Source organism: Dermochelys coriacea, chromosome 14 (assembly GCF_009764565.3).
Source record: "Dermochelys coriacea isolate rDerCor1 chromosome 14, rDerCor1.pri.v4, whole genome shotgun sequence".
Taxonomy (NCBI): domain Eukaryota; kingdom Metazoa; phylum Chordata; order Testudines; family Dermochelyidae; genus Dermochelys; species Dermochelys coriacea.
The window spans coordinates 6303753-6318251 of NC_050081.1; the positions used below are offsets into that span (position 1 = coordinate 6303753).

Consider the following 14499-nt stretch of genomic DNA (forward strand, 5'->3'; position numbering starts at 1 on the left):
TCCAAGCAAATGCATTGTATCTGGCCACAACCCTGTTACTGAGCAAATATCAGGACTTATAGAAACCATCCTCAAACCACTCACTGTACAAAGGGCCAGCTTCCTCCAGGACACAACCGACTTCCTCCAGAAACTGTGCCACATTAACGGCCTCCCTCAGAACACTGTCCTTGCCACCATGGAGGTCCTCTCCCTGTACGCCAACATCCCTCACTATTATGCCACCGCTGTCTGCTTCAAATATCTACAAGACAATGGACAATGCTCAGGAATCCACCTCAAACACATTGTCAATCTCATCCATTTCATCCTTACCCATAAGAAGTTTACATTTAACAATAAACACTTTATTTATACCATGAGTACAGCCATGGATACTAGGACGGCTCCCCAATATGCCAACCTCTTTGTGGGCACCTTGAAGAAGAATCTCTGGGAAAATGTACCACAAAAACATGTACCTGAAATACATTAATGATATATTCATCCTCTGGACAAATGACCTGAACTCCCTCGGATTTCCACACCTACCACCTGTCTATCAAACTCTCTGTAGAACACTCCCATATCTACATCAACTTCTGGGACACACCAAGAAATCTGTTATCTACAGCCAGGCACTCAGATTCCAAATAACATGCTCCAAAAGAGAGAGCCCAGGATACACACCTCCACACGTTTAAACTTCCTTTACTAACCAAGGACACTCCACCAGACGAGTAGATCACATCATAGAATGGGCCACCCAGATACCCTGGGAGAACATGTTATAGTACAGCAGTAAAACAAACAAACACCAACTGCACAGCCCTGCTTGTCACCTGCCACTCTACATCAGAACCTGTACAGGTATCAAACACGTATAACCCATGCTCAATTGGAACCCCATCCTGAAAGAATGGCATGACACACCAACTCAAAGTGGCACCAAACCCTGCCAGAACAACAAATGCAAAATGTGCAGCCACATCTCCACTGCTACAATGATCAATATCCCCACAACTAACCTTTTTGAGATCCATGGGTCCTACACATGCCTATCGCAGCACGTGGTGTACCTCATCCAGTGTATCAAATGCCCCAACAACAACTATGTGGGTGAAATGAGACAATCACTAGGCTCTCTAATGAACTCACATAGGATGGTTTTGTCTTTTACCATTTTTCTATCACCTATGGGCAAACACCTTTCACAAAAAGATCACTCTGTATCTGACCTCTCAGTCCTTGTTCTCAACGGAAACCTTCACAATATCTTCAAAAGACAAGACTGGGAACTTAAATTCATTACTCTGCAGCACGCTAAAAATCAGGGACTTAATAGAAGCATTGGTTTTATGGCTCATTACATCAATTTGTCACACTCCCTGCTTCCTACTAACCCTCCAGGGTCTACTATTGCAGAGTTGCTAATTGTCCACTTCATTTTAAGTGATCTCCTACAACATGCATGGACCCCTTATGCTTAACAGTCTGTCCCAACTTGTATTTAGCTGGACACTGGGTTACCTTCTCCACACCAGAAGAAGAGCTATGTAAGCCCCAAAGCTTGTCTGTTCAACCAACAGAAGTTGGTCCAGTAAAAGATACTGCCTCCACCTGCCTTGTCTCTCCCTAGTACTCAAGTCTCAATCCAGCGAATTCAGCATCTTGCGGGACTGAACCTCTAATGAAGGAAGAGTTCCAGCTGGCAGCATCCCAACACAGGCAGTCAGGACCAAGTGTCAGAGCAGGGGGCAGACCTGAGGTAGGGAATAGCGGAGGAGCACATAGGGTTGATACCATGGGTCAGAATCCAAGTCAGGTTTCAGGGTCTGAGTCAGAAGCTGAAGTCCAAAGGAAGCCGAGATAGAAGCCACCAGTTCAGGAGCAAGGAATGGTCGGGGCAGTTACAGGGAATCTGCGTTGTTGCCTGGACGCTTCCTGGCATGCCCCTTAGATTTATATAGGACTGGGAGCCAATCAGGAGCCATGGGGCTGCTCTCTGTCACACCTGTTGAGGCGGGGCTTCCCATGATCTATGTCCACAGTGGATCCTGGGCTGTGGAGTGCAAGCTGGTTACAGCTGCCGCTAATTGGCAGCATGGAGATGTCGTCAGCAGCAGCACTGAAGGCCTGAGTTCTAGACCCCATGGGACCTTATGTTCATTTTGTGCTGACTCTCAACTTCCCATATTTTGTCTTATCCAAACTTTGCAAAATATTGTACTACGTTCCTTGTACTCTGCAATTGTAGATCACTTGAATAACATTGTGACCCTGACTGAAGCTTGGAGATTCCACTTTGTTACTGTCTGAATGTGTACAAGTCACGTAGAGTTGTAATATTATTTATTATAATTTCTTAATTTATTATTGGAAAAGTTTAATAATGTAAAGAATTTTGAAGTATGTCTCCTTTAATTGTTTAATACTTCAGTTCTTCATTCTATGACATGGACAATATTAGGAGATCAGTTGTATTGTTGAAGGCCTGTTTTTACCAAATGAGGTATTGATATTAACAGGGATAAAGTCTTGGCAAAGCATTGCAATTATTGTAAATTGAAAGTAACTTGTTCATTGAAGATAAAAATGTTAATTGCAGCATTTCTATGCCAGTTCTCTTGTGCTCTGTAATGATGTTCTGATTTGTATTCTAGGTTTTCTTTGCTTTCATGCTGACGACTCTATTTAAAAAATCAAAGCATGTCGGTGTAGTTGAATTTTTGGCAACACTGGCTTTTGGTTTTGTGGGTCTCACTATTGTCCTGCTGGATGATTTTCCAAAGTCTTTTGTATGGATCCTAAGCCCCTTGTGTCAGTGTACGTTCTTGATTGGGATTGCACAGGTAAGTAAACTGTGTGTTGTTCTTTACTACCATTGCATGCACAAACAAATGAAGAGTAACTTGATATGATATAAAATCTAGCTAAGATAATTATGAGGCTCCCATTACCATAGCCTTAATGTATTTGTCTTCACAATACCCCTGTGAGATAGGGAAACACTGCTATCCCCATTTTACAGAGGAGGAGCTGAGACACAGAGAAGGTAAGTGACTTGCCAAGGTCACACAAGAAGTCTGTTGCAGAGTAAGGAATTGAGCCTGTGACTTCCAGGTGCCTGTCTAGCCCCTAATTACTTCCTCTTTGAGATGTAACTTTTCTTTCCTATTTAAGAAGGAGTAACTGTGGTATGTAGCGTATGTAATGTTTCACTTAAATCAGCCTCTGTACCAGATGACTGGAGGGGAGCTAATGTAACAACTATTTTTAATAAGGGTCCAGAGGCGATCCTGGCAATTACAGACTTGTAAATCTAACTTCAATACCAGACAAACTGGTCGAAACTATAGTCAACAACAGAATTATCAGACACATAGATAAACACAGCCTGTTGGGGAAGAGTCAACATAGCTTTTGTAAAAGGAAATCATGCCTCACCGATCTATCAGAATTCTTTGAAGGAGTCAATAAGTATGTGAACAAGAATGATCCGATCTATGTAGTTTATTTGGATTTTCAGAAGGCCTTTGATAAGGTCCTTCACCAAAGGATCTTAAGCAAAGTAAGCAGTTATGGGAATAGAAGGCAGATCCTCTCATGGATCGGTAACTGGTTAGAAGATAGGAAACAAAGGATAGGGATACCTAGGGAGGTGGTGGAATCTCCATTGTTAGAGGTTTTTAAGGCCCGGCTTGACAAAGCCGTGGCTGGGATGATTTAATTGGTGTGGGTCCTGCTTTGAGAAGGGGATTGGACTAGATGACCTCCTGAGGTTTCTTCCATTCTATGATAAGTTTTCACAATGAAGAGAGGTAAATAGTGGGGTTCCTGATGATCTGTACTGGAACTTGTGGTATTCAACATCTACACAAATGATCTGGAAAAGGGGTTGAAGAGTGAAGTGGCAGAATTTGCCACAATACAAAATTTATTCAAGATAGTTGAGTCCAAAACAGACTGAGAAGAGTTACAAAGGGATCTGACAAAATTGGATGACTGGGCAACAAAATGGCAGCTGAAATTCAATGTTGATAAGTGCAAAGTAATGCACGTTGGAAAAAATAATCCCAGTTATACGTACAAAAGGAAAGGGTTTAAATTAGCTGTTGCCACAGGTCTCGGAGTCATTGTGGATAGTTCTCTGAAAACTTCTGGTCAGTGTGTAATGGCACTCAAAAAAGCTAAGAACCATTAAGAAAGGGATAGATAATAAAACAGAAATATCATAATGCTGCTATGTAAATCCATGGTGCACCCACAACTTGAATACTCTGTGCAGTTGTGGTCACCCCATCTCAAAGAGATATACTGGAATTGGAAAAGGTGTGGAGAAGGGTAGCGAAAATTATTAGGGTATGGAGGGATTAAAAAGATTGGGACTGTTCATTTTAGAAAAAAAATGGTTAAGGAGGGATATTATAGAGATCTGTTAAATTGTGATAGGCATGGAGGAAGTGAATAGAGGAATGCTGTTTACCCCCTTCACATAACACACAAACTAGGGATTACCTAGTGAAATTAATAGGCAATAGGCTTAAAACACAAAGGGAAGTACTTCTTCACACAACTCACAGTTAACCTGTGGAACTTGTTGCCAGGGGAAGTTGTGAAGGCCAAAAGTGCCACTGGGTTTAAAAAAAAATTAGATAAATTCATGGAGGATAGGTCCATCAATGGCTGTTAGCCAAGATGGTCAGGGACACAACCCTGTGCTCCGGGTGTCCCTAAACCTCTGACTGGTTGAAGCATCTGGCACTGGCCACTGTCGGAGACAGGATACTGGGCTAGATGGACCATTGGTCTGACCCAGTGTGGCTGTTGCTATTTAAGATATAACTTTTACTTGTCAAGTTACAAATATTGCATATATTGCTAAATACTGCAAATATTTGTCTTACCTCAATTTCAAATATTTTAAATAGTTTAATTTTTTTTATAAATTTGTAATTTTTTTATTTTTTATTCATGGCATAAAATTTGACTTTTATAATTCCCTACAGCAAACAACTTAATATGAACTAAAATACTGTGTGCCATTATTTTTTTCTTTTGAAACTAGCATTTCATCTTCTTTGCGTTTATCATGGCAACCGCCCATGCTTAGTTTTTATATAATATTACTTTGTAATTTTATTTTTGTACTGTGTTGTCATGTTTAATTTCAAGTTGACGATAATACAGTTTGTAGTAGCTAAACTTTTTCATGTTGGTTTGCAGGTCATGCATCTGGAAGATTATCAAGATGGTGCAATATTTTCAAATTTAAATCACGGTCCTTATCCGCTAGTAATTTCTCTTATTTTACTGGTTCTGGATAGCATGTTTTACCTACTTCTAGCTGTCTATCTTGATCAGGTCATTCCAGGTATGTTTGGAATCTGAGATAAATATTGAACAGAACCACATAGGTCCTGAATTTCATAAACTCCACTTAAAGTCTGTGGCAGCTTTGCGTACTAAGCACTTCTGAAAACCAGACCCTTAATTGATGGCTCTAACATAATGTATTTAAATAAAGTGTCCAGGACGCTTTGGTATATAATAATGCCACTTTCTGTGGGTTTTTTTGCTTTAACTTCATGTAAAGCAACACTCATGTCAGGCAAAAGATGAGACGTGTGATTGTTAAATATTTATAAAGGTATTTATAAATGACTTATATTTTAAAGTAATATTTATGATTTTTCATTCAAATAAATTTTATTTTTCTGAAATATGCTAATGAAGTGGAAAAAACCACACAGATTAGGATTTGATTCTGCTTGGTTATATTTTGTTATATCTGTTTTGTAGTTTCCCCTTCTCAAAAAAGATATATTTGAATTGGAAAAGGTTCAGAAAAGGGCAACAAAAATGATTAGGGGTATGGCATGTCTGCCACATGAGGAGAGATTAATAAGACTGGGACTTTCCATCTTGGAAAACAGATGATTAAGGGGAGATATGATAGAGGTCTATAAAATCATGACCGGTGTGAAGAAAGTAAATAAGGAAGTGTTACTTACTCCTTCTCAGAACACAAGAACTAGGGGTCACCAAATGAAAGTAATAGGCAGCAGGTTTAAAACAAAAGGAAGTATTTTTTCACACAATGCACAGTCAACCTGTGGAACTCCTTGCCATAGGATGTTGTGTGAAGACCAAGACTATAATGGGGTTCAAAAAAGAAAAAGATAAATTAATGGAGGATAGGTCCATCAATGGCCATTAGCCAGGATGGGCAGGGATGGTGTCCCTACCCTCTATTTGTCAGAAGCTGGGAATGGGTGACAGGAGATGGATCACCTGATGATTGATTACCTGTTCTGTTCATTCCCTTTGGGACACCTGGCACTGGCCACTGTCAGAAGACAGGATACTGGGCTAGATGGACCTTTGGTCTGACCCCATGTGTTCTTATTATTGTTCTAGAATAATTTTCTTTCCTTACTGACCAAGCTGTTATCAAAGTTTTTGCAATTGTTCTTCTTGGGAATTGTGTCTGTCCAAGATGTTATGTTAAGTTATTGATGTGTTCATAAATGTGATACATTTGTTCCCAAGTGTATTAATACCTATGAACAAGTTCCTCTCTACTGCATGTGTGAGATCTTTTTCAATACAAATTCCTTTGCTTCTGATCTTTTTCTCTATGATGTGTGTATTTAAATCACTCTTCTCAAGATCCTAATTCTGAAAACTATTTAAGTACTTGCATAAATCCATCACTTCTCAGCAAAACACTTAAGGATAGACTTTGCTGAATAGGGATGCTTTCCTTAATTAGAACCGTAGTGATGGGTTTAATGATAAGCAATGTGGCATGATCAGGCCCAGTTTTCGTAGCCAAAATCCAAACACTGAATCATATCTGTTCTTAACATTCAGAAGGCTTTCTTTCTTTCTTATTACTTAGGTGAGTTTGGATTACGACGGCCATCATTTTTCTTTATGAAGCCCTCATTTTGGTCAAAGCGCAGAAGAAATTACAAGGAGTTATATGAGAGTAGTGTTAATGGAAGCTTAAGTTTCAGTGAAATGGTTGAACCTGTATCTTCAGAATTTCAGGGAAAAGAAGCTATCAGGTATAACTTCCTGCTACGGCACAGATGTATTGTCGCACTTCCCCTGTTTCGTGTGTGCCTGGGAATTGAGAGTAATTTTTAATCTGTTGATTCAAATAGCATATGGTATGTATTACATCTAGTTCTTTACACATTAAAGTAGCAATTGTCCATTTTCTGTGAAGCCACATCTTCATTTATATGGATGTTTTCCAAAGACGACAAAGTTCCTTTTGGAAAAGGAAACATTTACCTACTGTATGTCAATCAAATCAAACCTTCTGAAAATAGTCCTAGTCTAGCAGGATGAAGCCACATGAAATCCAAGTTGTTCAGTTTCAGTGATGCCATAAGTGATTTCAGGTGCTGAAGTCAGGTGAGTTTACAGTTCAAGAAAAAAAGTCTTTGTTGTATCTGAATCCAGTTTTCAAGATTTGTTTTGTAAATCCCTTTTGGTATTTATGTGAAGAATTGCACATTCCACCAACACCACACAGGGGAGCCACGAGACTAGCTTTCCCAGGACATGCTATGCAACAACACTGTAAAAGCGATCCATTTCCAGCACCTTTTGCAGTCCATGTGGAAAATGACATTAATTCTCTTAAATCTGTACCTTCGTATATTCCTCATATTTTAATATAAGCGTTTATTCTGGATCATCCATATGAGCTGTTAAATCACTGTTATAGTGGCATGATAGACATTGGGAAATAATCTAAATCTCCATTTTTTTTGTACATGTTTCCCTTAGTCTCAAACAAAAATATTTGTGTTCAGTAACCAGAATCGGACTGATTTTTTTTTTGGTTAATGTCTTAAAAAGTTGTTTTGAATAAATCCACTTCTGTGTGAAGAATTAGGTTTTCTCCCCAGATTGTCCTAAGCTCATATAAAATGCTGGATCATTCTTACTCCTTGCCTGATTCCACATAAACCAACGCTTTCCCCTTTGTGACTGATGTCAGCACCATCCTCCCATATTTGTCATCTTCTCACACAAAGATTTCATACCCTTTTCCCCCTACCTTGCTCTCTACATGTAGATCACACCTCCTGGCTTTACCCATACCGCCACTGCACTTCCTGAGTTCATATAGTTCTCAAAGACCTACTTCTATCCTGGTGCCTTTGGAGAAACTAGCTGAACTACCTTATTAAGATAAAGTTTGAGGCATAATTGTGGGGGAGGGGGATTTCATATAGCCTCTTTAGGAGAGGAAAAACATACTGTGGTTAACTTAGTCTTACTTATCGCCACTTTGTCCACTACATTTCACCTCTTCTGTCTCCCATCTGTCTGTCTACTGTGAGCTAACTGGGGCATAGACTCGTAGACTGGGCCTTCTATTCTGTTTAGAAAGTGCCTAATACATTGTTGGTGCTATTAGAAATAAATAACAGTATGGATTACTTAAAGAATTATTCAGCTGCCATGATAGAAAACACTCAAGTCAATGAGGAACACCCCCACTCCCTATTGCCAGCCCAGAGAGGCAATAATATAAACAGTTCACGCAAAAGATTGCAAAAAGATGTCCTCTCTCTTGGTTTATACATATTTCTCCAACATATTTGTGTGATTTCAGGATAGCAGTAAAATGTGTCAAAACCTTTCTATATCACCATTGCAGAGTTGTTCATCTTGATCTTTCCTTGCAAAAGAAAATGATATTTTAAGCTTATCTTCTTTAATAAAATGACATGTCTTCTTTCAGAATCAGCAGTGTTCAGAAAACATTCAGCAAAAAGGGTGAAACTGTGGAGGCTCTCAGAAGTAAGAAAATTTCTAGCTTCTAAGCTACTTATCTGAAATGGAAGGAGAAATAACCCATGAATAATGTTTTTTGTGCTTTTTCTTTGGGTGGGAGCATTAAAGTATTAAGTATGGTTAAGTATGAAGCATTAAAGTATTAAGTATGAAGTATTAAGTGTGGTTATGTGTGTGCTCCCTTGTGTCTTTAGCCAATCTGCCTGTAACTGTATGACTAAGGGGCTTGTAACAGACTCTGTAGTCTCCTCTTCAGTCCTTTTCCTTGTGGGGTGTCGTCTTTCTCTTCCATGCTCCTAGTCCCCTTTTCTGTCTCCTAACTCCAGTAAGTGTGCACAGAGGAGCCTCTTACTGGCTCCCATGAGCTAGTAGTATGGGAGCCTCCAACTCAGTGGTTCTCAACTGCTTGCAGCTCAGTCAGCACACAGCTGTGGCCCATGTGACATCCTCAAGGCCATACAGGTAGTATATATACTGTGTGCATGTGGCCCACATAACAGAGAGAGAGCTGCATAGGTGGCCCACAGTGGTGAATAGGTTGAGAACCACAGCTTCTAAACTCAGGTCTCCTCAAAGGCAGTGCTAGCAGGGAATCTAATCCCCACTTTTATTTTTTGCTACTGTTGCAGTTTTACCAGGCTGTTAAAATGTTGAAGTAAGATGTTCCTTGGAATACAAAGTAAACACATACCCTATATGTCAGTATTTGAATTTACTGCAGTGACATAAGCCTGTGCAGAATAACACAACGTATGTCATTAACTTCTTATTTCACTTGTTCCTTTCTTCTTTCTGGGTCAGGCTTATCCTTTGACATATATGAGGGTCAGATTACAGCTTTACTTGGGCATAGTGGAACAGGCAAGACAACACTGATGAATATTCTTTGTGGACTCTGCCCACCTTCTGATGGTAAGAATTCTCTAGCGTTAGGGAAAAAATAGGATGTGTATGGCTGTAATCTACTTATTTTAATGTCCTTTTTTTCTTCCTTCAAAACCTGAGGCCACTGATGTTTGAGGATATTTCAAGTTACACTCGTTTTCTCAGGCTATCTGAAATAGGTTAATTTTAAATTATACGTACATTTTAATTGGTGAAGTTAGTCTGTGTATGCTGATGATCAAAGTAGTGGTTGGGTTTAAAGAACCTTTTTACATTTTACTTTTTGTTCTTTAGGGTTTGCATCTGTCTATGGACACAGAATCTCTGAAATTGATGAAATGCTTGATGTAAGAAGGATAACGGGGGTTTGCCCACAATTAGATATACATTTTGACGTATTAACTGTGGAAGAGAATTTATCGATCTTTGCTCATATTAAAGGGATATCTCCCAATCTTCTGATACAAGAGGTACGTCACTCAGATATAAATTGTATACAATGTGTATTCACTGTTAATATAGCTTTATTGATTGCATAATGGAAGTCACTTTGCAAGTCTAGTTTACAATAAAAGACCTATACACTGTTTTATTGAAGAGGGAAAATATAGGAAGATACTTTCTTTAAGTAAAGTTTGTTGAATTTGTTTGTTCTACTATAACAAAATATTATTGGAACATATAAATACTAATGCTTGTTTACAAATATTGGCCTCCTATAATTTATCTAGTCTTGGTAGGTTAAACTTCAAGGCCCTGATCCTGTGTAATAGACACTGTGTTGACAATTGGTAAAGGTGTTTGCCTCCAAGAAGCTCATTCCAGGAAAGGGGATTAAAAATGTTAATTAGAACAATTTAAAACGATCAATAATTTGTCAAAATGTAACATAAGACTGCTAATAATTATGCCAGTCACGTTTTAATCACTGTATCTCATTTCTGTTGACATGAAACACTTCTGTTATATTTTTAAAGGTGCAGAAAGTGATGAATGATTTGGATATGCAGCCCATCCGAGATAACCAAGCTAAAAAATTAAGTGGAGGGCAGAAAAGAAAGCTATCGATAGGAATCGCTGTTCTTGGGAGCCCAAAGGTAAGGGGGGATAAGCACAATACTAAGTTACTGCTTGTTCCGTATATATGAATGGATAGTGTACCCATGTTCATATTACTTGGCAATTACAAACGATGCAAATAAGAAGGTGCAAAAATGTCAACTCTTCCTATGTTTCATACCAACTCTGGCTTAAACAATTTAAAATTGCCAAGTTGAAGCATGCAACTTTTACATTGCAAAGAGTTAACTGTGTTAGTGAATGTAGAAACTGGATTATATCATGCTTTTCTTGTGGTAAATTATCATAAAAGATTACACTGCATCTGGAATGGAGGGTAGCGCATTGCACCCTCTAAAAACAGTACAGTACAAGTTGTCAGAGAGAGCAGGCTCATGGCCTGAAAAAGCCATACAAGCACCTGGGACATGACAGAGAGTATGTGGCTCTTTCTGATTCCGAAGGTAAATGTTTGCTATTTGTGACCTATACGGTGTGATGCTCCTTTAGACTGGGTACATGTTTAAAGGCTGCAATGTACAGATGTAAGTTGACAATACCCTTCATGATTTCCTACCTTTTTAAAAATATACATATTAAATGTCACCAACTATGGGTAAAAGGAACCAATTTGTCTTTTTACCACTGTAGCTTAAATTTATTTATAGTGGGAATCAAATGTATCCAGTTGTGAAGATGCATTTCTGAGGTAGTGTGTGGTTTTTCTGTTTATCACAAATAGTTGATGTACTTTTTAAAAAGTAAATAGTTATGATGGATGTTTTGCATACCTTTTAGTTGGTTAAAGTAAGAAATTTTTCCCACCCTACCTTTAAACAAATAGAGCATAACTGCCCTTGAATTAATAGTCTTCCTGGTTTCTGTAGGATTTTGTGATGTGGGTATCTCAGATGTGACTATGGAGGGTTTGGATTTTTTTATGCCTTTTTTCCTAATCATTGTGTAGGTTTTACTTTTGGATGAACCAACTGCTGGTATGGACCCATGTTCTCGGCACATTGTTTGGAATCTCCTGAAAAACAGACAAGCCAATCGGGTAACAGTATTCAGTACTCATTTCATGGATGAGGCAGATATTCTTGCTGGTGAGTTTTGCTGTGGCCCTGTGGAACACATTTACTGGGGGCTTGCAGAGTGTAAATTAGAACTGTATTTTGCATATAAGGTGAACAGGTGCTCCTTCCACTGTCAGTAGACAACAGAGTTTTCTCTCTTTAGTCATGCCATTGTTTTATGAGTAAATTGAGGGTCCTCAGAATAAAAATGCCTGTTTTTGTTTCTAGATCGAAAAGCTGTGATTTCTCAAGGGATGCTGAAATGTGTTGGCTCATCTCTCTTTCTCAAAACCAAATGGGGAATTGGCTACCGCTTGAGGTATTATTTTATAGTTTATAAGCCACCTTCCTTGTGTCATGTTATATTTGCTTTGTCTTCCCCATAAGATGTAGGATAATTTAAAATTATCCTACTAAATTTGTAAAGATTTTATTTTTCTGTCTTGTTTGGGAAGATCAAATATCACTTTCACTCTGTTTTGTTGCTCTGTTGGCTACACTTTCAAAAATGGCAATGAAGAAACAAAGGTTTTAAAATACTTTGTATTTTTAGTATGCATATAGATGGGTATTGCAATATAGAAGCTACAACAGCCTTGATCAGACAGCATATCCCTGAAGCCAGCTTGGTACAACAGAATGAACTGCAGCTTGTGTATACCTTACCTTTTAAAGACATGGACAAGTTTTCAGGTATGATGCTATTGTAATTCAGTGCTGAGCTAATGTGGGGGGTGGGGGAGTAAAGAGGAGGAAATCAGTTGATCATAATGGTACCTTCAGAGAAGTATGTTGTCATTTTTCTTTATATATTGTGATAGACCCAGGCCAGTTGGGTATAGCAAAGTAGTAGAAGGCAGATATACTGGCCACTGGATAAGCAGTTTTCTGTTCCCTGACTGACCAGAGCAGGGGCTGCTCCAGGCTAGGGTGGACACATGACTCCAATTAGCCTGCAGAGAGTCAGTTAAAGCCATTAGGCTAATGAGAACACCTGACTCCAATATATAGAGTCAAATCCTCCTCTGAATCAGATGGAGAGAGAGCTTGAATCGACAACTCCTACCTAAATGGTGAGTGCCTTCAACTCCAATCTAGAGAGTCATTCTCTCTCTCTCTTTTTCTCTGGCCCAATGAATATTTATGTATTCATAAAAAGTACAGCCGCTTCAACAGAAGAGATTGGTAGCTGAATGTCTATAGCCTGGTGATTAGGATCCTTCATCTGAGAATGGGAAGATCTGAATTCATGTCTTTGCTCAAGAGTGGGGATTCAAACCTGGGTCTCCTATAGCCCAAGCAACCCCTGGGCTAAAAATTACAGACACATGCAGTTTCATGTGGGGGGGGGGGGGTTCCTGCATGCATCTTTTTGTGAATAAACCATTCAGAAAATTTCGTTGAGCTCTATTACTAAGATCACTTGGGACAAAGCACAGGTCTGACAGGTGCTACGTTTCTTTAAGGACTCATTTTTAAATTAATTTTAACTCATAAACTATGTAATGGACTTACTTGTAAGTTCTCAAAAGATTCGTTCTGTACTTGGAGAGTAAATGCTGCTGTTTTGGGGAGAATGTGCAGCGTTTTTCATACCTAACATACTGATTGAAGATCTGCTTTAAACGCAAAACTCATCTCAGCATTAACTGTAGCGCCCTGACTTAGGTCTTCGTAATTAATATGTTGTACATATATTGTGTGTATTCATTAAAGAGTCTCACCTACTGGGGCACACTGTCTTTTTATTAAATCAGAGGCAATTCTGGTGGGAAAATGTAATTTTGTTGCCAAGCAATCACATTATTTCCCCTCTACAGGATTATTTTCTGATCTAGACACTCATTCACATTTGGGTGTTATTACTTATGGAGTTTCCATGACAACCTTGGAAGATGTGTTCCTGAAGTTGGAAATTGAAGCAGAAATTGATCAAGCAGGTGAGATGTAACTATAATATTTACCTTTTTCTTTGTAACTTGATTAGTTGTGGTTAATTTTTGTAAGATTGTATTTAGCACTTTTCACTATGAAAAGCGGAAATAATAACAAAAATGTCGTATCATAGAATATTACATCAAACCATATGTGACACTTACAATCACATGCTGTTGTGGGCTCCTTGAAATACCTGATCAGAACAGCAAACAAAGGGCAAAGAGGATGGAGAAAGATCCCTGTCTGAAGTCCAGAGCTGTAAAGGTCTTGTGCTGACCCTCTGTACAGGGATGAATTTCAGAGTCCTTAAATCTAATGTCCTTTTTTTTTTTTTTTTTTTTTTTTAAAAAATAAGGTAGATTTTTGTGGCCAAAAATATACTTTTCCCTATGGGATTTTGCATTTGCATTCAACTGTAGACACAGGAAATACAATTTAGATTTCCAACCACTTGATTTGAAAAAATATATTTGTACCTGTAAATAGAATTTAAATATCTAACCATATTTATACCCACAATTATTTGCACCCCATATGATTGTGGGTGTAAAAGCAGAGGCCTGTTTGAAATGCTTCTTGCTATCCTTTAGGAGATTACTCCAAAAGTAAAGCAATACCCTTCTAGTGTCAAAGTTTAATAGATAAAAGTATCCTCACCTTTCTAGGCTTTGTTGTTAACCACAGGGTACTGAACTATCCTATACCTGGAAAGTTGTTTAGAAAGAGTTTAACAGCTGAA

The 14499-nt window shown here is 38.6% G+C and overlaps 1 protein-coding gene across 4 annotated transcripts in view; it reads left to right on the forward strand.

Moving 5' to 3' along the window:
* The window catches only part of ABCA5 (ATP binding cassette subfamily A member 5), a 58916-nt gene that overhangs the window by 15061 nt on the left and 29356 nt on the right, over positions 1 to 14499 (forward strand). For all 4 annotated transcript variants that reach the window (XM_038372362.2, XM_043496425.1, XM_043496427.1 and 1 more), the window contains exons 9-19: positions 2643 to 2831; positions 5206 to 5353; positions 6884 to 7052; positions 8750 to 8808; positions 9604 to 9714; positions 9982 to 10157; positions 10665 to 10784; positions 11714 to 11852; positions 12051 to 12141; positions 12376 to 12515; positions 13643 to 13762. In XM_038372362.2, coding sequence (XP_038228290.1) covers positions 2643 to 2831; positions 5206 to 5353; positions 6884 to 7052; positions 8750 to 8808; positions 9604 to 9714; positions 9982 to 10157; positions 10665 to 10784; positions 11714 to 11852; positions 12051 to 12141; positions 12376 to 12515; positions 13643 to 13762 — 1462 coding nt within the window. The remainder of the gene's footprint in view (positions 1 to 2642; positions 2832 to 5205; positions 5354 to 6883; positions 7053 to 8749; positions 8809 to 9603; positions 9715 to 9981; positions 10158 to 10664; positions 10785 to 11713; positions 11853 to 12050; positions 12142 to 12375; positions 12516 to 13642; positions 13763 to 14499) is intronic.